At 35.6% G+C, this 24,886-nt stretch overlaps 5 protein-coding genes across 10 annotated transcripts; all 5 read right to left on the bottom strand.

The window, feature by feature from the left end:
* Positions 1-4,993: 4,993 nt before the first annotated feature.
* LOC147946189 (uncharacterized) lies at positions 4,994-6,209 on the bottom strand. Its single transcript, XM_087509526.1, has 5 exons — positions 6,108-6,209; positions 5,835-6,028; positions 5,602-5,662; positions 5,282-5,491; positions 4,994-5,200 (listed from the first exon to the last, which is right to left on the bottom strand). The coding sequence occupies exons 1-5, from the start codon at positions 6,207-6,209 to the stop codon at positions 4,994-4,996; spliced, it is 774 nt and encodes a 257-aa protein (XP_087365652.1).
* A 2,289-nt stretch (positions 6,210-8,498) lies between these two features.
* LOC104781713 (uncharacterized) lies at positions 8,499-13,748 on the bottom strand. 4 transcript variants are annotated; one of them, XM_010506443.3, is made up of 8 exons: positions 13,142-13,748; positions 12,564-12,932; positions 12,229-12,488; positions 11,820-11,961; positions 11,309-11,680; positions 11,066-11,197; positions 10,847-10,975; positions 8,499-10,767 (listed from the first exon to the last, which is right to left on the bottom strand). In XM_010506443.3, the coding sequence occupies exons 1-8, from the start codon at positions 13,232-13,234 to the stop codon at positions 8,722-8,724; spliced, it is 3,543 nt and encodes a 1,180-aa protein (XP_010504745.2). In that variant the 5' UTR covers positions 13,235-13,748; the 3' UTR covers positions 8,499-8,721. The 4 variants fall into 4 exon arrangements, with proteins under 4 accessions (XP_010504745.2, XP_010504744.2, XP_087366847.1 ...); XM_010506442.3 differs by having other exon boundaries at positions 12,229-12,491; positions 13,142-13,728; XM_087510721.1 differs by having other exon boundaries at positions 12,235-12,488; positions 13,142-13,728.
* A 1,052-nt stretch (positions 13,749-14,800) lies between these two features.
* On the bottom strand, positions 14,801-18,000 carry LOC104781711 (E3 ubiquitin-protein ligase SINAT2). 3 transcript variants are annotated; one of them, XM_087510719.1, is made up of 5 exons: positions 17,722-17,991; positions 16,929-16,985; positions 16,508-16,801; positions 16,036-16,422; positions 14,801-15,512 (listed from the first exon to the last, which is right to left on the bottom strand). In XM_087510719.1, exons 3-5 carry the CDS (start codon positions 16,724-16,726, stop codon positions 15,192-15,194), a joined length of 927 nt encoding a protein of 308 aa, XP_087366845.1. In that variant the 5' UTR covers positions 16,727-16,801; positions 16,929-16,985; positions 17,722-17,991; the 3' UTR covers positions 14,801-15,191. The 3 variants fall into 3 exon arrangements, with proteins under 3 accessions (XP_087366845.1, XP_087366846.1, XP_087366844.1); XM_087510720.1 differs by having other exon boundaries at positions 16,929-16,981; XM_087510718.1 differs by lacking the exon at positions 16,929-16,985 and having other exon boundaries at positions 17,722-18,000.
* A 1,093-nt stretch (positions 18,001-19,093) lies between these two features.
* LOC109124811 (uncharacterized) lies at positions 19,094-21,760 on the bottom strand. The gene is made up of 3 exons (XM_087510741.1): positions 21,541-21,760; positions 21,069-21,321; positions 19,094-20,662 (listed from the first exon to the last, which is right to left on the bottom strand). Exon 3 carries the CDS (start codon positions 20,589-20,591, stop codon positions 19,278-19,280), a length of 1,314 nt encoding a protein of 437 aa, XP_087366867.1. The 5' UTR covers positions 20,592-20,662; positions 21,069-21,321; positions 21,541-21,760; the 3' UTR covers positions 19,094-19,277.
* A 167-nt stretch (positions 21,761-21,927) lies between these two features.
* LOC104781709 (uncharacterized) lies at positions 21,928-23,677 on the bottom strand. The gene is made up of 6 exons (XM_010506437.3): positions 23,369-23,677; positions 23,182-23,262; positions 22,962-23,088; positions 22,556-22,871; positions 22,389-22,443; positions 21,928-22,249 (listed from the first exon to the last, which is right to left on the bottom strand). The coding sequence occupies exons 1-6, from the start codon at positions 23,474-23,476 to the stop codon at positions 22,175-22,177; spliced, it is 762 nt and encodes a 253-aa protein (XP_010504739.1). The 5' UTR covers positions 23,477-23,677; the 3' UTR covers positions 21,928-22,174.
* Between the last annotated feature and the right edge of the window lie 1,209 nt (positions 23,678-24,886).

Genomic DNA, 24,886 nt, shown 5'->3' with positions numbered 1-24,886 from the left:
CTCAACCAACCATTTGTATATGCCAAACTGTGGCTGGTTGAGAAAGAGTCTAAGTTTGTTTTGTTTTAAGACTTAAGTTTTTTTTCAATTTATGCAGTGTATCCTAGATTCCTCTGATCCGATTTTCGAAAAAAATATCTAGCAACAATAAGGGACTAGAGACGCTAAATCATATGAGAATATTGTTGCAACAAAGTTCTAACCTGAGTTCACTGACTTCCCAATTTCGATTCTTTCCACCTCAACCTGCAGAAATTACAGAAAATGAAAAACTTAAACCAGTAGTAGCAACATTTTCTACCATCAAGCTTTCAATAAATTCATATGATTTATGCAAACTTTTTCAAACACAGCTAAAAGCAAGAGATTTATGCAAACTTTTTCACTAACGATCTAAATGATGATAAAAACAAAACAACGTTACAATCTGTTGCTGCTACAACTTTGGTACGCTTCAATCAACAACGTAATCGCTAATATCTAAGCTCATATCACCCTACTTAGAATCAAACAATCTAAGAAAAAGAAAAAGCGAAGAACTCATAAGAAAAAGCAAGAGATTTATGCAAACTTTTTCAATAACCCAGAAGGAAAATCAAACATAAGAAGGTCAAAAATCCCAAAAAGTGCAAAGCTCTAGTTAACCTTATCGTTCATGTTCATGACTGTTCCGATCATCACTCTTGTTCTTGTTTCATCAACCCTGGTCCACTATTTTTCCTTTAAAGTCAATATAATACTAAAAATAAAACAAACGAAGAGCTTCAATGTCATCATATTCACCTTTTTAAATAAAATCATTGAAATTGTTTGTAAAAAACTTATATTTACACAAATCTGGACTGAAATCGATTTTTAAAAAAATGACATAAGCTAATGAAATTAAGACATCATAATAAGATTAAACAAGGACAAAATTTAAACATGCAAAAAATATTACACAAATTAACATACATAATTCGATTGACAAGGAGCAATGGAGAAGAGAAATCCAACCGGATTGATCTTGAGATAGTGAAGAGGAGACCATCAAAACGACTAAGAAGCCAATGGATAGAAGGCGGAAGACAGTGAAGATGGATATACGGCGGAAGACGGTGAAGAAATCGAATCGGCGGAAGATGGTGAAGATGGAGAGAGATGGTGACGATGGAGAGAGACGACGGTGAGATGGTCAAGATGGAGAGAGACGACGGTGAGATGGTGACGATGGTGAGAGACGACGGTGGTGACGATGGTGGTGACAATGGTCAGATACGACGGAAGGGTTTTGTCTCGATTAGCCCTTTCGGAAATATTTTTACCTTAATTGTTTTCTGTGAAATTTTTCTTAATTTGTCAAAACCCATTACGACAAATTAGGCCCACTCGATGGAGCCCCAAAATTATTTCGATTAAGTTTGCTGTTTTCTTAATTTCAGGAGACAAAAAAATCTACAAATTTTATCTGAAAATATAATTAAGGGTATAATTGGCTATTTTTATACCTTAAAACCTATTTAACTAAACTTTTCCAAAAAAAGTGTAGATGGACAAAAGTTGGGAAAAATCTCCTTTTTTTTTATAATTTTCCCAAAGATTTATTTTGTGAAGATCTGATTATGATCAGAATCAAATCATATATCTCTGTTTATCAGAGAAGGGAAAATATAAAATTTTCATCGTTAATTTTATGTATTTAATAGTGTGCAGATATATTTGGATATGGTATATTTTGATAACCATTTTGGTAGTTGTAAAAAGTAAACATTTTTTTCCATAAAAGATATTGGTATATTCTCTTGCATAAAGACGCCTTACAAAATAAGTAATTGTTGTTTTACCTTAAATTTGTTTGAAGTAAGGTACTTTTGGGTTCTCAAAATAGGCCAAATTTTCTCAGTTATATCATGATAAGTGAATTTTGAAATGTATTTTTTCTTTACAACATTGAAGGGAATAGTAATCGATTTGGGAATCTAACATCTGTTTTCCAATTTATTTTATAAATATAGAAATCATGATAGAGAAATAAAAATGTTTAAAATTGAAAACATAGATAAGCAACAAACTGAAAGGAATATTCTATAAAATCTTCAAACATATTAAGAAATCATTATTCAAGTAATCCTCTAGCCAAACACGCTTCCTTGTAAGAGTCGTAGACCACACCATCAAACGTCCTCAAATCTTCATCACATCTTGGTCCTTTCAGAAAACAGAAAAGAAGTTGCAAATGAACATGACCATCAAACTTACTTGGAATATAAGATGTCCTAGTATTCGATACTGCCCTCATTCTTCTGATCCAACATTTTTCTTCCGGATTCCAAGTAAAGAATTGAGGTATATCCTCAAACGTGAGTTCTCTTGCTTCAGCTGAGTAGTGGTTTTAGATCAAACCAAGCTAGAAGCAGTGGATCTTGGATATCTTTCATTTTTTGGATAAGAAAGCTATATGCCAGTGATGCATTTGTTCCTTGTTTCTGTTTGGGTTTATATAAGTTAGGCATCTAGGGTTTGTGTGATAATAAATAATAATAAACCACACTTAATCTTTTTGGTAGAAATAATATTCTTATTATTTTGTAATCTCGAAGTATAAGTAAATCTTAACAACCAAATAAGCAAAGTAGTTGTTTCCTATACAAATTACCTAGTGAATATCAATGTTTTTTTTTGTTATTTTTTTAAATTATAAAACTTTATTAGTAGTATTTAATTATGTAAATTGTATTTAAATAAGTATATCAAATATACGAAAAAGGTTCCTGAAAATTGAGTCATTGAGATTCACCTAATTTGTTCGTATTTGGGTAAAAGAGTAATTGTCGAAAATTGTTTGATTTTTTTGCAAATGATAAACTTGCTTGATTTTAATAAAGAAACCATAGTATTAATAGTATTAAACATAAACAAAAACAAAAAAAAACATACCAACGTAAGGCAATTACAAAAGAAACAAAGTGTTGACACTTAAGATTTGAAACTGAGAAACTATCTCTCTTATTGTGTGATTTCGTTAGTTGTCCTTCTTAAAAGTCAGAGTTGTCATCATCAAGATCTCTGTTGAAAGATATTCTGGAAAAAAAGGAAATACAATTGTTAGTAATAAGTATATTATAAAATAAACTTAAAGATTCTCATATTCAGAGAATACCTGATTCTAAAATCATAGACTTCTGCATAAGGTGGATCAATTATAATAGTAGACATTCCAGGAACACTCTCAAGTTCGATTTTCTCACCTACAATTTGAATATTTCATGAAGGAACAAATTATCGGAAAATTAAATTGACATCATGGACTCAAGAAATATACCATTTGCAAAATACTTAGGCTTCCAGAAACGCAGTACACCTATAATAGGAATTGTGAAGCTTCGAACCCAGTTGCGTCTAAAATAGTCAGCATGTTCATTGTAAGCTAGCCAATGAATCTCTTCGTCGCTAGAAAATAATAGATTTAAGTAAATATCAAATTTTAAACAGTATCTATATACATGATTTTCTTTAAAAAGTTGTGAATTTGGAGAATTACTTTTCATTAATAAGATAAAAACGTATCACCCTGTCCATCCCATTAAATTGCATAGATGATTCTTCGTCGAGATACCTAATAGGCTGCACGCGGACTATTCGACTCATAATTTCTGCAAGTGAAAAGTTTAGTTGGTCAAAAATCATCTGGCAGAATATCAATCCATTATACAAATCATTAATAATATCTATTAATACCTAAGCATTCGTTTCTGTTGGCATGATAACCATCAAAATATGTATCCCATGAAACATAGTCGATGAAATTATTGGTGGACCTTGCTTCAGTATCTTCAACTATGGTTTCTTCCTTGAATAGTATGCGAAGACTAACATAGGGTAAACTGATAAGCCTTGTGGTGTTGACCACTTGAAAAGTTGTTATGATTTTCCTAGAATCTTCTTCTATATAATCCGTGAAATAATGGATCAAGTGATTTGTAATGGTTGCGAAAATTTTATCACCCTGTTTGATGTAAATATATATAAGGGAGAACAAAATTTTAGAACAGAGTGAAATTTCCAATGAAGTTTAAAATTACAGAAATTTAATAAACACAAAATACTTTGACTTACAAAGATATCGCAAACAATCATTTCAATACAGTCATCTTCTTCATCTGTTTTCCGCCATTTCCGAAGAACCTTGACACAAATACGACCATAAGAATCACATGTATACATGTTACGTAGTCGATGAAAGCCTAGATTCATAATATCAGATAAAGAAGGAAGAGTAATTTTCTATTTGGAAGGAAGTTAAATGAGTGTGCACAAGGTGAACATCAAGTATTGGACAGGGAAAATTATATATAGAGTTAAAGAGGCATATTGGGTTATTGAGATTCACCTAATTTGTTCGTGTTTGAGTAAAAGAGAAATTGAAAGGGTTTTGTTTGTTTTTTTATAGAAAACAAAATAAAATTGAAATATATTACAGCTGTAAACATGCACAGTAACGGTTCTAATGTCATAACAGTAGAAATTAAAGGGCAACTATAAAGCTAAACTATGTTATTCAATCTGAAATCAATGATACGGAAGAACCGAGCAAATGTGTCACATGCAGATCCATTTGGTGTGCATGTGATGATGGCTTGCATGAATGTGATGATGGCTTGCATGAATGTTAAAAAAAAAAGAAGATTCACTTGTCATTTAGGATTCAAAGTTTATTAGTAGCTATAAATTAAAGAGAGATGTATACAATGAATAATTTTGAACAATTATACCCAAGTTAATAACTTTATTCACAAGGAACTATATTATTATAATGGTCATATTTAACAGTATTTTATGTATAATCTGTATAGAATATAGAGATGGTAAATCAACTTTCCGAAAATTAATATAACTACGAAATCATAGTTATAATTTTATTTAATAATGAAATCATAAAAAAAATAAAAACCATAAACCATAAGCAATGTCAAAATTCAAAATTCGCAAAGTAGATAGCAAAAATCAAAGGGAATTAATTCAACAAATTGTTTAGTTCCTTAGGAACACCAGCAACATTAACATCTTCCAAATCAACCAACTTAGAACAATGTTTTTTGGATGTAGATGATTGGTAATCTCCTTCGATCGTGTTTGATGAACCTCTTTTTGATGATGGTGTAGAAGACGTTGAAGCATCGACATCAGATGGCTCACAGCCATCACTAAGCATTAAAGAACCCTACAAACATAAATGTTAGAAATTATAAACCAAATAATTATCTTTGACAATCAAATTATATATAGATATAACTATTGATACCTGACCACCAGATAACATTGAAGAAGGATCTACATATGTGTCTGAAGGGACAATATCAAGATCACAATTATTCCCGTTAGAGCACAAAGCTGCTATAGTGTAAGTGGTGGAGTTCCCCCTAATATGTTTCGACTCGATAGAAAGGAGAACCTCGAATGTCTGTCCTTCTAAAGCTTTAACTTCGGGAGGGATAGATTCAGGATCCTCTAGCTATTATAAATATAAGTAAAGTGATTGTTTATGACTGAATGATTTAAACAATTTTAAGGTTCGAATAAAACATTATAAACAAATATACATCTATAAACATGTATAATTACCAAATCGTATCTATTGTTAAGGAGTTCTGAAGATTGCATTCCAACCATATCGGCAGCGAAGCTGTCAAACACCATACATTTCGATTCTCTAGTTTCATCTTTGATTTTTAGATAAATCCAGAACCTTTAAATTATTTATGTTCACATTTCGTAAACTTTTTGTTAGTATTGGATAGAAGTATAATAATGAACTTCTATATACACATTAATGGAAATTTGTATAAGAAACTTACTTGGGAGAGACATTTTTTGTATACTCTTTGCAATACTCACAAAAAAAATTTGGTGAGGGTTTTTGCTTTTCATCTTCCAACTTAATGCTATGCTCCACGATAGTCTTTTTGTTGCATTTCTTACACGCAATGTAGACCCAAGAATAGTCTCTATCGACTTCCAATATTGTACAGACAGTGCGACACATCCCTACCTATAAAGATTTATTTTTATTTTAAAATTTTAAATTAATAATAATGCAATGGATAAAAGATTGTTAAGTGATAGTATACCTCAAAGGCATGAAGGGCTTCTTGGATAGTTTTCACTGGGTATTCTTCTATTTCTTTCTTTTTAGGTTTTCCCCAAAACACTTTCTTTTGCAATGAATCCATAATCGTCAATTGCAAGCCATCATTGGAAAGCCTAAGATTCAAGTTGCACGGGTTATTGAACTTTGACAATAAACCATACTATATATAAATGTAAATGATAAAAGAAACTAACAGATGTCTTAGTTCTTCAACTTCAGGAATTACTGGACTGATTATAACTTGTGACCAGTCCCACTGATTTTGAACACTCCAGACATCTGTAAAAATGGTTGTTTGAATAAAATATATAATAATTATTTGGTAGACTGTAAATATGTTGGAGGGATGGAAAACACGTACCGTTGTAAAAATTGACTTTAGCAAACCTGATTAAGCAGAAAACAATACCATCGGTAGACTCGTGGCAAGCTTTACTTATTATTTGAGAGCAAGTACCCCAAAGAGTACACAAAACACGTGTATCCCTATGTAAAAAGGTAATATACAAAAATGATTAGATGTTGTTTTGCAATATTTGTCAAATCCGTGAAAAATTGGAAAAAAAGATTTTAGATAAGCACTAAAAAACTTACTCAGAATTTCTCATGTGGAAGTCAATTTTGGTAGTTGGTTTGTTAGTTGAAGTTATTTATTTAATTTCACCACAGTCGACAACTTGACCAAAGAAATCTGAGATAAATCATTTTGGTTAGTTTAGAACAAAAAAGTAGGGCATATCATTCTTAAATGTAATATGATAAACATACCGAATAAAAAACTTTCGTTTTGCTTCCCGGCAAGCACGACATCATAAGATGCTAATGAAAGAAACATATCATCAGATATGTTATCCGAAGGGTTAACACTTGTTCTGGATGTGAACACAATCTTCCATTTCAATTCAGATAGCTTGACAGCACCATAAGTAGGAGATAAATTAAAAGTTGAAATTAGAATCCAACTCCCTTCTTTGAGCTTCCCTTTAAAGGGCCTGATCACATCCCTTTTCACTGTGGCAGCTATCTTATCACCCTACAAAATAATTTAATCTATACTATGAAAGATTATCAACTCTCTCCATTTGAGTGACACATCAGCAGTGGAGAGAGTGCCACCTGTCTATCCTCAATAAAAGCAAAGAGACCTAAACTTCAAGAAATATGAAACATTTTTTATTTTTTAATTCTTTTTTATATCACAAACATTTTCAATATTTACATAAGAAATTTAGAGAGACTTAGAACATATCCCAAGATAATAGATGCATCACCAAAAGTCAAAAAGACATTGAGAGTGAATCAAAGCGCCACTTCTTCCTCTTGGCGTAAACCATGAATATATGAGCATATGGTTTAAGTGTTACAATTTTGTCAATAGTTTGAAGAGTTGCAACATTGATAGATATATTGGTTAATATTGTAAAGAAATTCATATAAGTTTGTCCCTAAAGAAATATTTTATATTCTAGTGGTGAGGCTAATATTTTAGTTTGGTAAGATAGGGTTTTGTATGGAAATGTATTTCTTTGAAGAATGAGTATGTTCTTATATAATGTTTACGATAGTGTATCGAATATTCACACTGATAATTAAGGTGGTATTGATTTAATGATCCGATAATGTCAAGAGGAATAAACATCTCTATACTAAAAGAGTTTAAGGTATATTCGGTCTTTTGAGGGAATATCGGTTACCATATATTGTTAAAATTTAAAGTAACATTATGGATATATGGTAACTATCATAGTCGGTTTAGATATTTATGGAATTGATTTAATGGTAGGATTTGTCGATTACGCTAAATTCACAAAGAATGCGGGATTTTTTTTTAGTAAGATCTCTAACAAATATGGTTAATGGTAGATTTGAGATATTTATGGAATTCATTTAATGGTAGTATATGTCGATGAAGATGAATTAACAAAGAATGCAGGATTTTTAATAGAAAGATCTCTTTCAAAATGGGAAGTGGTAGATTTGAATAATTTGCGTTCCATATATTTATTATCCGTTTTAGTTTTTTAGTTTGTGAATATGGGCCGCATGACCCAATGATATAAGTAAACGAATATGTTTGAAAATAACAGTTAGGATGTATATTAGTTGAACGGTCAGGATTAAATTATAAAATCCGAAATAATAAAACGGGTTATACAGACCGGCGTGTTTATCCGTTTAGGAGGGGATGGGAAATTTCGTCCTTACCCTTTAATTAAATTGAACATTTGGTCATAAAATACAATGGCATATTATTGTAATTTCTTACAAAACAAAAATTTATTAGTTAAACGATTTTACAAATAATAGTAGAGATTTATTCTGTTTCAAAACACTAAAAATCTCGTAGATCTTAACATTGCTCTATATCAAATGAAACAATGAAGCAAATATAAAAAATAAACAGAGTACAAATCCAAACGTGAGAGAAAAAGTGTAAACTATAAGGAAAAAAGGTATCTGAAAAAAAAAAGTTTGAAATTGAAAAGCTTTTTTTTGTTTGTTTTCCGGACGAATAATAAAGTTCCGGATGATACAAAGTATGAAACCCCTCACACTCCACAGTTTAAATCAACAGCAAACCCATAACCGTTAACTTAGAATAACGAAAACCTCAGCCCGTTGCTCGTTGCGAATAAGTTATACTCCTCAACCTCTTTGCTCTCTTTCGCTTTCATATCGCTATTTCCAGCAAGGTTGCGCAAAACCCCGTCTTTGGAATGAGCAGGCTTCGACTTAATTCCAGTGGAAAGACCCACTGGTCCACTGAAATGGAACAAGGAGAAGCTGTCTTCACTTACGGCTTGTGTTTCTGGTGGAGACAAACTGTTTAGTTCCACTGGTGGCTCAAGATTCTGAGCTTGGTCCTCGGTGTTGGTTTTGGAATATGGATGGAACACTGGAACTAGCCCGGGATTGAAGAAGGGAGTTGCTGTATGATTCAATGGGTTACCATACTGCTGCAAGCACAGAGGGGAATCTCCGTTCATACTATATCCGAGCGGACCTGTGTAAAGATAAGGATTAGGGTGAGGGAACGGAATTAATCCGTTGCCTGGAGCTGTGGGCCAAGAGACTGGTGGTGCTTGATGGAAGTAGCTCAATGGTGAAGCAGTCTGGAAAACCGGAAACTGTAGATTCTGGTTTAGCAAATGAGGAAACATGCCTCCTTGTGGTTGCACATCAACAACACCATGTGCCATGTTATTGTTACTGTTATTATCCGTGTTGTTCCCAGTTACTACGATAGGAGTTTCAAAAAATTTACTCTTCCCAGTAGTATCTGGTATGAGGATATCGTTCTGTGTACCAACAACTATATTCTCTCTTCCTTCAGACTGCAGACTGGCGTCTTCAGAATCAGATGTGGAGGAGGATTCAGAGTTTCCGTTGTTTGAAGAAACCGTATTGCTCTCTCCCTCGCTCAAGCATGACGAGCAATTGTCTGAACTTGATGTACTACGCATCATAGGATCTTTCAAATGCCACCCATTCTTTGTTTCCCCAGACTCCGTGCTGTTGTTATCTTTAAGCTTGATAATATCCAACTTCTCTATAGCCTTACATTGAGACAAAAGGTCAGATGAATTCTCAGCGATAGTGTCTTCTATCTCTTCAGTCTTAAATGTCGAACATCTAAGTGCTACTTCAGAGTCAGAGTTGCTTCGTGGATACTTTTTTGGCTCCATGGGCTCCCAAACTTTTTTTGAATGCAGTGAATCTCTTGTAACAGAAGGATTTGGACCAACTCCCCCCTTGCTTTTAAGTCTTAACTCACGAGTATAGTCTGGTTGAGTATACCTGCCTCGGAACACTGGCTTGGAGGCATCAGGAGCAGAATCTGAATTTGATAAGATTTTTGGTTCTCGCATGCTTCTGGTTGCAGAGATGTTTGGTTCTACTTTTGCCCGGTATTCACAACTCGGTTTGCAACTGCAAGAATTAATGTCAAACCTCTCACTGTTTCTGTTGTCGCAACATTGAAACTTCTCATGAGACTTGATGCCATTCAGGCCACCAGTCTTTGAAGCTTTCACTCTTAACTGTCTGTTTGACCCATTGAATCCCCTTGAAGGCAATTCTAATCTATCATTACGGAATCTTGCCTCTGACCTACTAACAAAAGAAGCATTATCTGAATATCTGCGTTTATCTGACCACCTCAAAGCATTATCAGACTGCACTTCTTTCCAATATCTAGCATTCTGGTGGTGAGTAGGTTTTTGATGATCACTTGTAAAGTACCCGTTCTCATCTTCAAGATCTGTAATTTCTTTGTGAGGGCTGTCACAGTAGTGGTTTTCCGTTCTTGGAGATGGGCAGCCATCCAAACACTGTCTTTCTTGAACATCAGGAGAACCAGGTGGAGACAAATCTGCATCCCCCGTTTCAATTTCTGACTCCTCACAGTTTATAGTATTGTTTGTCTCGTCATCAAGGTTTGGAAGATCTTCTTCTTCCCTTGATGAATTCAGTAGCATGTTTTTATCGCTGGATCCAGGGGTTTTCTTCTCTTTGCCTTTTTCTTTTTCCTTCATTCTCTCCTTTCTGCGAAGTTTTTTTTCCCTTTCTTTGGATCTTTTCTTCTCCTTCCGCTCCTCTTCTTCACGCTTTTCCTTCTCTTCTTCCTCAAGAAGTTTCACCTGCCGGAGTTAAGACAATGGAATTGTTGGATATAAACTCGATGAAATTGCTCTGAGAACATTACGACAGAATGCCTACCTGTTTCTCCAAGGTAATAATTTCCTTGCAGGCAACATGTACACGTTGTTCCAATAGTTTCAATGTAAGACATACAAAGATACTATGTGCATTTTGCCGAGCGGTTCCTTCCCTGAATGCTTTTTCAACCTAAGATATAATCAATAACTGTGAAATTAGAAACCTCATACAGCACCAAATAATAATATGTGACTTTGAGGAAACCTATAACTACCAAACCTGTTCTTTAAAAATAACTGTTGCAGCATCTAGAAGAAACTCTCGAGCCAGTTCTGGACTTTTTGCATGCTTTTGTGGACGGGAGCATTCCCCATCAAGCTCATTCCCATCTTTGTCCATAATCTCTTCATCCTTTTATAACACAGGAAGCACAGTGATATCGTTTAGAAAAAGAAAAGAATAATACTTTTGCAATCATAAACATTTGAGAACTTTGATTTAACATATGAAACAAGAATCTACCTCTTCTTCCTCGGCCTCTTCAGCATGCTCAAAAAACTTTCGGATGCTTTCCCCTCTCTTGATTGAAACAAACCCATCCCCAACAACTAACCTACCGTGCACGCAGTTTTGACCTTTTAATGCGTGGGCTTTGACGGATACCTCAGACCAACGGCCATCTAATTTATAAGCTCTAAGTGTAATGTAGCATGAATTTAAACCACGAAGGTCTAAGCCATTGACTTGAACTCTCCCATTCATGCCAACATTTTCAAATTTGAGGATATCACATTTTCCTTCTCCAGTTCCAATGGCCCACTCAAAGTGATGGTAAATCCCAGCGTTGTCAGCAAACGTTTCCCGCCAATCTGCTTGCACCGAATCAATGGTTACCTGTAACAATGCAAGTACATTTGTGATCCCGTCTTGCAATATAATCCTCTCTAGAAATATAGTAATGTACTTTTCGAAAACCAGAATTCTGGACTACAGGAACCCCATGGAGATGAAAAGGTTAACAAAAATTAATTACCTCATATTGGAAGGCTGTATCGGCAACACAAAACCAGGAGGTACACCGAGGTTCTCTCCGCATTCGTTTCAGTTCCTTGAGCTCTTTAAACTCACGGATAACATTTCGCCTGCAGTCTCTACAAAACCTCTTGCTGTCGAATCTGTAATTTGAAAGGTCCATTTGTTATTAAGGTCGAGAGGAAAAAGTCTCCACAGGGCCAGAAAAGGAAGATTGTTGTATTGCATGACTTGGTAGGCACAGCCTCAAAATCCAGAAATCGAAATGTCAAGTCATCTTGCAATTCAGAATGAGATGACTAAAGTTGTAACATTTCCTGGTACCCATGACCCAGAGATCATGTCCAGAAACTTCTCAACTCAATTTGTCGTAGAACATCAAGAAAATATCAAACCAAATAATAACATACCTGTACCTCAGTCTCTCCATGAAATCCTCTTCCTTCATCCTCAAAAGAGATTGTCGAGTTTCCTCGCTGAGTGCGGACCAGAAATCCACCAATGTATCACAGGAAAGTCTTGCAGTATGAAGAGCACACGTCTCTCTTGTTCCATGGCCTCTACCATAGCTAGCCATTCCTTGAGTTATCCATCCCCGGCCTCCACCACCACAAGCATCGGGATAAAGCAACTCACGTTCCCTTTCTCGAGCAGGGGCACTGTCAAACACCTGCTAGAACCAATAGATATAACTAGTTTGAACTGGAGGGAAGAGCAAAATAAGTAACCGTTGCATGGAACTTACATTTTGAAGTCCCTTGAGAGACTTTGCATACAAATAGCAATCAAGAAGTGTGAGTGAGCCATCACGTGTCGTGGTGAGACCTCCCCAAGGATGAACAGACGGATCTTGCATCTCATCCGCACATCCGTTACTGACAACTGAGTTACAGTCGTTCTGAAATTTGGAGCCACCTGACTTGTTGCAAGGAAGACTCCCTAATGATCCCTCCGGATGCAAGGACTTCCCATGCATAACAATCTGCATGAAGCCTTCCAGAAGAAGGCCGTTGCATCTAGAACAATACATGTTCTTACGAGCTTGCTCAAACAGAGTCTGTTTGTCAATCTTAAGGAGCTCCTGCCTAGCTTTCGGCGACAGGTCACTCCAGAACTGCACACAAGTTCAGCAGAGAAATGTGTCTTTTAATTTAATGATGTATCATCAAAGTCATTTAGCTACACCACTATGTGTATAACTAAGATCTGTGAACTAAAAAACTTGGAGTGATACAATCTCTAAGCTAAAATAAGAGTGCAAAGATCCAATCAGAGCTAATCGAAGGTCCCAAAAAAAAAAAAATGGGGGATAAGGAGGGGTACCTTTTGGAGCTGATTAAAGCTGACTCCATCGATTTCCTTTGACCAGAAGCCAAAAGAGTATTGTTCATTCCTCTGAGCTAAACCAGGCATCATTTACAGTCTCTTGTATTCATCAACCAATGTTTTCATTCTTTATCGCTACGGTTCCCAGACTGACCCCCAAAAAATAACCCCAAATCCTATCCGATTTTAATTTCGTGGAATCGGACTACGAAATCACCAAATCCAATCGGACTATAAAAACAAAACAAAAAAACAAAACAATCGATCGCGATGAATCGGGATTCTGATTAAAAAAAATAAAGAGAGTCTGATATTAAAAATTTCCCGGGAAAAACTCGTGTGTATGTGAGAGAGATCCTTCGGGGGATTGAAAATGAAGAAACGCCGGCAAATCAGGGTTCTTCCCTTTGTGCTCGATGATGATGATGATGATGATGACGATGACGATGACGATGACGATGAGATTCGCGGCTGCGTCAATATATTCTAGAGAAAGAGAGAGAGAGAGAGGTGAGATTGTAACTTAAGGAGAGAGAGAGAGAGAGAGAGATTAACATTTATGTGAAAAAATATTTAGAGGGAGCGGTTAAAATGTCCAAACGATAACAAATTTATGTTATCAGTTTTATTTTATTTTATTTTGAATTTTTCTAACATTTAGGTAATAATATTTTCACATTATAATCTAAAGAAAAAAAACTATAGATTTTGTTTTGTTTTGAACAAAAGTATTATATTTGCTTTTTTGTTTTTTTTTTTTTTGATGTGGGATGTGTGTTTGTTTGTTACCTTTCCTCTAATGAATAGAATGTGTATGTGTGGGTATGGTGTTGTCATCATGCTGTAACTTGCTATATCTTCTTCTTTCTTTTTTTTGCTATCTTTAATATATAAAGACCAAATAAATATACTATCAATGTATTATTTACTTGTCATACTATCATGTGACTATCGTATTTTATATTTTTAGTAATAATAAATTGTGTACGCGTTTGTTGAAACATATAATAATATGCATATTAATTTAGTTTTCAAAAAGTAACTTATTAAAGCAATATAAAATCAAAAGTTTATTATTGCTTTGTAATTAGTGTTTTTTAATGTATCATGATCCATTGTTTGAATTTGGTAGGATGCCATTAAATCTGCTTATGTCAAGAAAATAGTCATATTTTTGGAATTGTGGTGGGATATATGAAATTAGGTTTTAAAACATGAAAATTCATTTGCTAAGTGTCATAGCTAGCATTATGTTAAAAAGTAAAAAAAAACAAATTTTAGGGATGTTGTAGTAAGTATATTTTATTTAGGTTCATAAATTTGGACAATAGCTTATGTTAAACATTTTTTGCTCCCTGAAAGATATGGATCGATATGCCATCAAATGGAACTGAGATGCTGAATGATCGCATTACCACCTGCCATAAGCCATACAAGTGACGCATCTAATCTAATCATCACGTTTTTTTGTATCTGCTGATTCATCTGAAGAAGCTTGGTTTCCCCATCAATGACGATGATGACCTGCATGCTCAATTCCTATTTTCTAAGGATGTTATTATATATGCAAGATGGAGTAGTGAAGTGCTTGTAAACAAGCAATGTTGTCCAGGACTCATCATAGAGTCTAAAGTCTAAACCTGATCAAAATCACCATTGTAAAGAAAAAAAGAAATTGCACCAATCTTTTTGGAACCTGGTTTACAACAAGAAGAACATAGCCAAAATCATGTCTTACTTTTTTTCCTACATTCCCTGTCTGAAAAGCACAGAAACCCAACAACAACAACAAAAAAACAAAAATTACAGAGATAATATAATTTTCTTGCAGCCACAAAATAGTAACAATAGCTCCCTCCAAACTGATTCATCATAGAAGATTATTATCATCATCATCATCTCACTTCATTCCCACTGGAGAAAGACTCCATTACAAAAAAAGCCAGACAACAAACTTCAAATCGTCCATATGATCATTAGCTCTTCATGAGGCTTTCCTTATGTACATCATTTTTCAATCAATTCCCCTTCTTGTCTTCGTTTTGGTTTACTCCTCTTTCCAGATACGACCAGTCACTCTCAACTTGAGTTCTTGCCTATCACCTCCAGAGAAGTAGAGTGCAAGGTTTCTTGGGATGATGAGTCCGTCTTGACTGTCCCGGACTTTCCTGTGACTGTCACGCACGCTTCTAGGGATCCCTTGCCATGTTAGTTTACGTCCATGAGCTCCTACTTCCAAGCTGTAACTGAACTTCTTCGCCTCGTTCTCATCTCCCATGAAACGAAGGAATGCCATGTACACTGGAGCCATCCCCAGCTGGAACGCCTCAAAGTGTAAACAGAACTGTCTCCCAAAACAGTTGAACACCTGGAAACAAATTTAAGAAGTCAAGATGGGAGTTATAGCATAAAGCAATACATATTGGCTAGGATGAAAATGAGACTGAGAATATGGAACTAATGCGCTAGTAGAATCAAAAGTAAAATGGGAAAAAACTGGACTGAGCAAGACAGGAACCCGAAAAACACGCTAATAAGGGAGTTTGCCTAAAGTAACCGATCAGGAATGTGAATCTTGGCCCTCTGCTTATGGCAACGGCCAACGGATTTACTAAATGTAAAGTTTAATGGAGCCTTGAGCAAAATAAAACAGCTGAAGAAGCTGGAGATTATAACAAGTCCTATGAAGAAGAGAGCTAAAGCCAGGGAGAGTTCATGGTTAGTCATATGATGATTGTGAAAGAAGGTGAATGCGAAGCTTAGTCATATGATGATGTAAAACCACAACCTACGTAAATAAACAATTTGAGAAAAATAAAACCTAAATCGGACTTTTAATTTGAGACCTTGTGGAAAAGAGAAGACAACGTGTGGAAACAAGAAATATTTACCGTAAGCATCCATGTAGCATTTTCGACTTCATGCGGATTTGACTTTACATAACGGTGGTTGAAAGTGCACCCATCATGCATATCGACTTTATGATCATCTTTAAGATGAACAACTAGTGTGGGGATATCACCTGTAACCGAACACTCAGAGCCAGCATAAGGGCAAGTGTAAGGCCTAAACCGGCAGTGCTGCTCGTGCTTAAGCTTGCTGTAGTAAGGAAAAATGTCATGACACCCCAAATTTTGGTATCGGCATGGAACTTCCAAAGACTCTGCAACTTTCTCAAGAGCTAAGCATCTTATGTTACCAAGCTCATAGCGACATGTAGGGCAAGTGTTCTGCACTCTCACTTTGCAGTTTGAACATAATGTGTGGCCATTTGGACACTGTAGAATTTAAATTAAAAAAAAAAAATGTTAAGAACATGTAACATTGCAAGTACAAAACTTTTAAAGCTCACATGTTTCTGACCTGATGAATTGGAGGGTACATTAAATTTGTACAGACGGGACATTCAAGAAGCTCATAAACACCATTGTTAGAATGGATGCCATATTTACCAATCCCTGCACCACCTGGTTTTGTAGGTTTGCTATTATTAACTTCCACTTTCGCTGTTTTAACCTCATAATCCATTCCCGTTGAATTAGATTCCAAGACTTCTTTCAAAGCACTGCCTCCAGGAGCCATGGTGTCCCCTTATTCAATCAAACCTTGTTTCTCACTTAGATCAGATGATTACTCCTCTTGGATAGATTTGTTGTTCTGCAGGAGGAAAAAGGAATCAAGACCAATTATAAGTCAAATTAACATCAAAGACAGGCTTACACATATAGTTTATAAATTGAGAAGAAGAAGAAGAAGAAAAAAGTAGATTAAGGGGGGCAGATACTTAGTTAAGAAGATCAAGTCTTTTAACTTTATCTCTGGGATCTGTTTATAGAGCTTCCTAAGCAACAAAGAATAAAAATAAGATAAAAAAAATTTAAAAAGAAAACATACATTTGAAGCAAAACATTAAATGCACTTTCAGATAGGTAAACAAATCAATAGGCCTCTCAAGCTATGAACAATGCTAAAAAGCTTAGACCTCTGTGCACATTCCAATGACTTTTGACAGTAAACAGTAAATCAATCACAGGACTATCAAACATCAAAACAGATTACAATTAAAACCTCTTTTTTTCTCTTTTCAATCTAACTAAACATGAAAATAGATCTAACCAGAACAAGAATCAACGAATCAAAAAACCTATGACACAGCTAACCAAAGATCGTGCAAGCAAGGTTTAACATTTTCGCCATTATATTTTTAAAAAGTTGAATTTTCAAACCAAGTTTTTAGCAGAAACCTATAGAGAAAACGGGTGTTTGTAAAATGCAAAATCTCAACATTATTATCTTTGTCTCTTTTGACCCTATGAAACAATTTCAAACAAACCATTCATCATCATTAACAAAAACGATTCAGATACAATAAATAAATTTAATGACATTTCGAGATATATTTCCCAAAAGCTATAGATTCGTCACACGAAGGCTACCCCCAAACACCGACCCGAGAATCCGACACGAAACCCAATTTCGGGATTAGATGATTCTCGATATCTTGTTCCAGATTTCAAAATTCAAAACCCCAAATTCAAAACAAGGAGAAGAAGTTTTTAAAAAAAAAAATTAATTACCCGGAAGAAAAAAAGTTCCAGACTTGGGCGTTCTCGCGTGGTTTTTGATTCAGATTCAAATTTAAGACGAGAGATCGTGAGATTAATTGAGGAGAAAACAAAAAAAAATTGGGGATTAGTGAGAAATGAAAAGAGAAGGGAGGAGAGGGAAGAGGAGGCTGGGTTTGGTTGTGTTGTGTTCTGTCTTGTTCGTATCGGCGAAGAAAGCCATTAATGGTGGTGGTCTCTGTTTTGTCTTTATTATTCCTCACTTTTTAAAAAAAAAAAAAACACCGAATCACAATTTACGAAGGTGGTTCCTTTTTTAAAAAAAAAGATAATTAATCTCAGCTTAATTACAGTTTCTATTTATTACTTATTATATTCATCACAGATTTGGTACTGTCTTCATAATTATTTTATGTAGGATTTTCTTAATTATTATGTGGTGCGTTACAACTTACAACGATCGATTTCCTTCCTTTTATATTATCATTTTCAGATATGTTTTACATTTATTTTTGGTAAAAAGGACAAATATTTCCTCGTTTTTTATTGCATCAAATTCAGAAAAGCAATCCCATTTTTTACGTTTGTGAAGTGGAGTCTTTTGTGACTTATGAGTAAAAAAAAACAAAACAAGACTTTGAAATAATAGATTCATCTCCGGCAAGAGTCAAATTTTTACTGTTAAGGAACCAATTAAGAAAATTTATTTTTAAGTTAAAATATCTTATTGGCTCGAGTTCGTGCATCGAGTGACGAGACGACGCTCGTTTCCCGCACACATCATTTGAGTTTTTTTTTCTTTTTTAATCTATTTATATAAATAAGGCTTTATCGTTTATATATATGTATATATATACCTGCCGTTGACGTAATTTTTATTTTGCTTCATGAAATTTAGACATGTTTGATTTTTTTAGAAACCATGTTCCAATGAGATGTTAAGGTTAATTCAATTAAAACAGATCATTAGAAGCTGATGATATACTATGGCAGCAAATGCATGTTTCAGCTTATAATTAAGTTACAAGAATCCAAGAATCTTTATTCTAGTTTATAAATGATGAAAGCCTGAAAATGGTGGACGATGTCTGTTTTTGTGGGGTTTAATTTTTTTTTTTTTGCCTCCCCCCTCGTGTGAATGTATTTATGCGGTGCTTTTTCTATTGCCAATTTTTTTTTTTTTTGCCACCCACCATTAGTTTATGTTATCTAATTATGATTTCGAAAATCGGTAATAATTGCAAGACTAAATGAACTTTTAAATTATGGTGTTAATATATGTGCATATCTGCACCTATACCAAAATATGTTTAGGTTTTATCATGAACACACTATTTCATTTTGCATTCAAAGGATTGAGAGACTGGCCACTGGCCAGGTTCAATAAGAAAAGATAAATTTCGATTAAAAATACCATCCCTATTGAGAAAAATACAAAACAAATTACAACAAACCAACAAGCAACACAAGAAAAATAAAGTTACAATCTTTCCCCTTCTTCTTCTTCATCTTAATCATCATCATTGTCAGCTTCGAGGTTGGAAGCTGACTTTTATTGTTGTTGTTTCTCAAGTAAATCTCCTTCTCCTAGGCGGACGAGAATCTGCACTGTCTACATCAGAAACCCTGGAACCATTCTCGTTCCTTCTCCTGGACGAAGATGTCGAGAGAGTAACCATAGAGTCAATCTCAACTGCGGTATCCACTTGACTCTCAGAGTTTATAACAGCTGCAATGCTTGAGAATGAGTCTCTATCATCAACCACAACAGGAGCATGATGGTTTTGCTCTTGGTGGTTCCTCCCCAATGGATGAGTTCTAAAATAAGCATCTACAAGCCTCTCTGCAGAACTCAATGCAGATGTGAAAGTCGAGATCCTTGCAACTCGGTGTGACTGTAGCTGTCTCCTGATCAGCAGAGGATGGAATCTCGTGGTGGTTTCTCCTTCAAGATCGGGAGCAATGTTCGGGTTTTGATCGATATCCTCTGATGCTGCAACGATGGCTGCTGCTGCTGCACTAGCCTGGTTCTGCTCTGATCGAACTCCCCTAGATGTCATCAACCGGTTAAGAATCGAATTGGCTCGATCACTCACTCTTTCTGATGCCTCGCGGTTGCTAAAATCAGGGACCGGGGTTGAATCCCTGTCAAACCTATTCTGTATACGTCTAATCATTTCTTCCATCGGTATTGTAAAAGGCGACCTTTGAATTGTATTCCTCAAGCTCTCGATGCGTCTCGCGTGTGGTCTCATTGGGATCTTAGTATCTAAACTCTCTTCAATTTCTCTTTTATGGTTTCCGCGCCCATAGATTGGTGTCACGGTTTTGGGGGTCACCTCTCCTTTGCAAACGGGACACTCCTTTGCATCCGAAATTTGTAGCCATTGGTACAAACAAGGCCAACAGTAAAGATGGCCACAACAGGTGAGAACTGGCTCCTTCGACAAATCCAAACATATATTACAGTCGAAAAAGTTACCGTCACAGCCACTGCTTTTCTCGACATCGGCTTTCTTCTCTGATACACCATCCCCAATGGCACCGTCGCCATTCTCACACATTTTCAGATCCTCATTGCCTCTTTCACTACCCTCACCGGTTTGCATAGCAGCTCCATTTACAGAAGTTCCCATCAACTGGTTCAGTTCTATAGCCATGGTATGGGTTTCAGACAGAATGGGGATAGGGAGATTAAGCTGTCTGAATCGCGTCCTATGCCGAGTCCTGATCCTCGTCACAGCTTCGGAAGATCTCTCAGAAGGGTCGTTAGTCCAATCAGCCAAATTCACAGTCTCGTTTGGTGCCGGTTGGAGATCAGACTCAGGACCAGGCCCTAGATTCAAATCCAGGTTCATTGTGTCAGCTAACTCCTCACCCATCAATATAACAAAAAGGCTCTTGCTTTCTCACTTGCAGATCAACAATATGTATTCCGTGTGGTCTTATTATTCTGCAAGGAAGAAAAAAGCAATGACCATATAAGCTTATCAGGTTCACAAGTTGATTTGATTAAACTTTGTAAAGGGAAACAATGAAAGTAATAGCAAACAGAATCAAATACAACCAATCGAGCTTTATTTGCAGGCACACAGTTTTCAATCTAAAGCATACACAAAGTAAAAAAAAAAACATTTGGAACAAGAACACAAAGTCTAAATTCTCTTTAACACAAGACATGATTCCACAACTACAAAGTCTAACTCCAAACTTAAAAAGCTAAGAGATCGTACACCAAAACAGATTGACCAGATAAAATTAACAGATTAGAGAAGCAAAGATTTAAGCTTTGCAATAGAAAAAGAGCTCAATTAAGCACAAGAAGAAAGAAAAACGAAATCAGAGGAAGAGATGTTTACCGTGGAAGCAATATACAGACGTGGGGGGGTTCGGTAGATTCTCAGATTTGCCTCAGATTCAATAACTGACGATGGATAGACGAATAAAAGAAGAGTCTTTGGACGACGAAGATGCTAATTACACATACAGATGACAAGAGACTAGCCATTATTCCATAACTGAACCAATTCTAGATCTCTAGAAACGATTCGAAGACACCATCATCAAGAAAACCCCCCAAAATCAGAAAACCCTAATTCTCAAATCCCACACCTGAGAACATTTACAACCTTTCTATTAAAAAAACAAAAAAAAAAAACCCAGATTGAAGAAAACCCCAAGTTGTTTCTACTCTCGATCCAGCAAAAATCAGCTAAGCAAAACCCAAAAACCGATACAAATCTTACAAAATAATAATGATAACAAAAGAAACAAATCAGAAAAAAAAAATCTGGAGCTGGAGGGAGAGAGAGAACAGAATCAATCAAAGACCTGGACTTGGGATTAGGTCGTGTAGAATCATCAGAGCATGGGGTCGGTTAAACAAATCACAGCTAGAACAACAACACCAAGCTCAGAGCTAGCTGAAACTCCGACAACGCCATGGAAAAATTCGCCCTTTTTTTTTTTTTGGGTGTGCTTTTAGAGAGAGAGAGAGAGAGAGAGAACGTCCAAATCTTGTCCAATTTGGCTTAAGTGGGAAAACGAACCCAAACCTCTCTCTCTCTAAAGGCTAAGCAGAGAGAGAGACCGAATCTGGTACGCTCCGGTTTAGGGCAAAAAGGATGGTCTTAAGTTCCACGCGATGATCACGATCTTTCTTTGATCTGACGGCTAGGGAATTTTTAGAATCATTTTTTTTTTTTTGTGAGAGAGGAGTTTGTGTTCTCTCGTTAGAGAAAAAGAAAGTGATTATAAATGATTACAAAGGACGAAAAAAGGTTGAAAGATACCTAATTGTTGTTTCTAATCCGTCTACTAATGCACATACCAAAACTCACTACTTGTCCTTCGTTTTTTTCTTTGGTGTTTAGAATGCTAAACTTTATTATAGAGAGAGTTACATATTTTATAGTAAAATGGATAATAAAATCGAAGAATATATAAAACCCAAAGGTGACCCCTATTAGTTTGTGGCTAGCTTTTCGCATAAAGATTGATATGCCACAGTGCAGAGCTTGAATTTTTCCTCGGCTGCATTCTGTGTTTCATTCATCATACCAAATTTGTAGTCAGTGTCAAGGATGGAACACTTACCAGGATCATCAACGCACTAATTAAGTAGCCAAAAAACATACAATGAAGTAGTTAGTATAGAGGAGGAGATTGGTATCAGTTACCTTGGTAGAGGCGTGGTGACGATCTGGATGCCATTTTAATGCACAAGCTCTGTATCTGATGACAAAAAATCGTCAGGCAGGAATTGTGAAGACCAATAGAACATGATCTAGTCTGTAACTATAGCTTCCCTCTAATGAGATTTAGTGAATAATTTTGTTGTACTTACGCAATTTTGACATCTTCAAGGTTTAAGGGACCTGAGGAACTCAAACCAAGTGCTTGTCTATGAGACTCCTCGTTTGGCTCTTTAACTCTCGATTCTCTTGAAGAATACTCATCTTCCTCTTCTTCTTCTTCTTCTTGGTCTAACCGATACCTCGAGCCCCAAGATTTTCTAAAGTTGTTAGAATACCTCCCAGAGCGAGCTCCCCCATCTTGATGAGTGTTGTTTGACCAAGAGAAACCACGGGATCCACCCAATGCATTCCGTAAAAAGTATTCGATTTCATATCCTTCATCAACTTGGCTAAAATCAAAACATCCTACACAAAAGTGAAAGCAATTGTTGGAGTGTAACTATACCACAAGCATTACCAAACTATCTGAAGAGAAAGCAGAGGTTTGGCTCTTACTTTTATCCAAATGTTGAGGGGTGTGTCTACTACTACTACCATTCCGATTTCTTTTGGAGACCCTGGAGAACTGTTTCTGAAACCACGAGGTGTGTTTACTAGAGTAATCAAAACCATCACTCCAAATCTGTGATAACCAAAACAATTGCATCAAAATTGAAACCTTTTTTTTTTAACAATGAAAAAGAATGTTGCACGCCAAAGTTTGAGAATTATTTACCCCAAATAAGTGTTCTGCAAAAGCATTCACATTACGACGCAAATCTTGCTTTGCCTTCTTTCTTTTCCGAGCTTTCGAATTCTATCAGATAACAGGAAAAAAAAAAAAAAGTTCTATTGTAAATCAAAACGAGATTTGTCCATAGAACCAAACTCAGAGAGAGAGAGAGAGAGAGAGAGAGACTGACGGATTGATGTTTGCGTTGTAAGATAGGAGTAGAATGGAAAAGGGCAGTTTTGAGGTGAGAACAGTAGTCTTGTGGCTTGAGAATCGCTGCTCTTATGGCGGCGATCATCTCCGGCGGCAAAGAGAGATCTAACCACCATTTCAATTACAGAGGATGTGGCAGAAAAACAGAGAAGAAGCCCATTTCGAGGGTCAATAATAAAGGCCTTCAAAGCCCAACTCAATTTCTCAAAATTTGTTTTTTCTTTGTTTTTTTTGTGTGTGTGTGTGTGCCAAAATTTCTCAAAACATATCTCTAATTTATAAACATGAAGACGTCAATATGTACATGACTAAACTTATATAGAGAAAAGAGAATGTTATTTAAGTTCGGTGTATTCGAATGTGATTCTCAACATAATGTTGTGTAGGGATGATGTGTAAACGCGCTTGTACTTGTTGTACACACACAAAAAAAAAAAAATGCTTCTACTACGCCATGAAAAGAAAGAGTCCACGAATATGACTCAGAGTACATAAATCAAGCATCTCTAGACTTTTTTCACTTCCTTAGTAGAAGGAGAATGTATGTGGTTTAGTGCATATTGAAGTTTATTCCCGAATGATGAACCCTTCTCCCGTGAACCTCTCTCGACTCTCGCACACAGAGTAACTTCGTTTCAAAAACGTTTACAAACTCATTTTAGATTACTGAACCCTAATTAAAACGTTTCATAAAATATGATTGATATATTTCCGTGACTTACACGCAATAAAAAAAAACTATAAAATGTCTATAACTACTATTAAAGAAAAAGCGAAAGCCATAATTCTGCTAATTAAGTTCAGAATCTTTGGAACAACATGACCAAAACAGAAGACACCAAGCATGTCATCGTTAGACCCATATTTGAACCGTTAACAGAAGCGCTGTTACGATGATGAGGGCCACCGCCAAAGAAAAATCTGCCACCGCTACCTCCGTGACCACCACTACTGTGACCACCACCGCCGTGACCACCGCCACCTCCACCTCCACCTCGTGCGGCGACCGAAATTATCAAAAGGGTCAAAATTAGACAAGCGGTCAAGGATTTGATCATCATCATCTTCGGTGAGGAACAAGACTTCTTCATCATCTTTTCTTCTTCTTCAGAGAAAATTACAAACCTATAAAAGAAAAACGATCTTGAATTTTAATATTTATAATGGAGGAAACTTCAAGAAAATGTTAACTTGGGAGGTGTATTGAACATGATATTTTAGAACATTTGAGGGTATTCTTAAATTTTCTGTTATTTAATTGGTGATTTTTAAAAATCATCTGAAATTCTATGTTATTGAACGTGAAATTTCTAGAAATCATTTAAAATCATATACAATTTATGCAATCAATAATTTATAAATCTCACTTCAAATATACTTTATTCAAAATATCACAATTTTTTAAAAAAAAACTACTGATTGTGATTCTAAGAGATTTTTATAACATTTTTAGTTTAAAAATAGGACTTACAAAATCACTTATAGGTGAAAGTTT

Source organism: Camelina sativa, chromosome 4, assembly GCF_030686135.1.
Source record: "Camelina sativa cultivar CO46 ecotype springtype chromosome 4, ASM3068613v1".
NCBI classification, from domain to species: domain Eukaryota; kingdom Viridiplantae; phylum Streptophyta; class Magnoliopsida; order Brassicales; family Brassicaceae; genus Camelina; species Camelina sativa.
Note: the sequence above shows the minus strand (reverse complement) of the source record. Positions and strands in the feature narration are given on the sequence as shown.

Excerpts from the sequence above, each read along its gene's own strand:
- LOC109124811 (XM_087510741.1), bottom strand. The coding sequence starts at position 20,591 with ATGGGTGAGGAGTTAGCTGACACAATGAACCTGGATTTGAATCTAGGG.
- LOC104781711 (XM_087510718.1), bottom strand. The coding sequence starts at position 16,726 with ATGGCTCCTGGAGGCAGTGCTTTGAAAGAAGTCTTGGAATCTAATTCA. Across the intron at positions 16,423-16,507 it reads TGTACCCTCCAATTCATCAG|TGTCCAAATGGCCACACATT; the intron begins GTCAGAAACATG and ends TAAATTCTACAG. Across the intron at positions 15,513-16,035 it reads ATGCTACATGGATGCTTACG|GTGTTCAACTGTTTTGGGAG; the intron begins GTAAATATTTCT and ends ATTTGTTTCCAG.
- LOC104781709 (XM_010506437.3), bottom strand. The coding sequence starts at position 23,476 with ATGATCGCCGCCATAAGAGCAGCGATTCTCAAGCCACAAGACTACTGT. Across the intron at positions 22,872-22,961 it reads CCCTCAACATTTGGATAAAA|GATGTTTTGATTTTAGCCAA; the intron begins GTAAGAGCCAAA and ends ACTTTTGTGTAG. Across the intron at positions 22,250-22,388 it reads GTCACCACGCCTCTACCAAG|AATGCAGCCGAGGAAAAATT; the intron begins GTAACTGATACC and ends AATGAAACACAG.
- LOC104781713 (XM_010506442.3), bottom strand. The coding sequence starts at position 13,234 with ATGATGCCTGGTTTAGCTCAGAGGAATGAACAATACTCTTTTGGCTTC. Across the intron at positions 12,492-12,563 it reads CTCTCAAGGGACTTCAAAAT|CAGGTGTTTGACAGTGCCCC; the intron begins GTAAGTTCCATG and ends TATTGGTTCTAG. Across the intron at positions 11,962-12,228 it reads ATGGAGAGACTGAGGTACAG|ATTCGACAGCAAGAGGTTTT; the intron begins GTATGTTATTAT and ends TTCAAATTACAG.
- LOC147946189 (XM_087509526.1), bottom strand. The coding sequence starts at position 6,209 with ATGGATTCATTGCAAAAGAAAGTGTTTTGGGGAAAACCTAAAAAGAAA. Across the intron at positions 5,663-5,834 it reads ACAAAAAATGTCTCTCCCAA|CTTCGCTGCCGATATGGTTG; the intron begins GTAAGTTTCTTA and ends GGTGTTTGACAG. Across the intron at positions 5,201-5,281 it reads CAATGTTATCTGGTGGTCAG|GGTTCTTTAATGCTTAGTGA; the intron begins GTATCAATAGTT and ends TTATGTTTGTAG.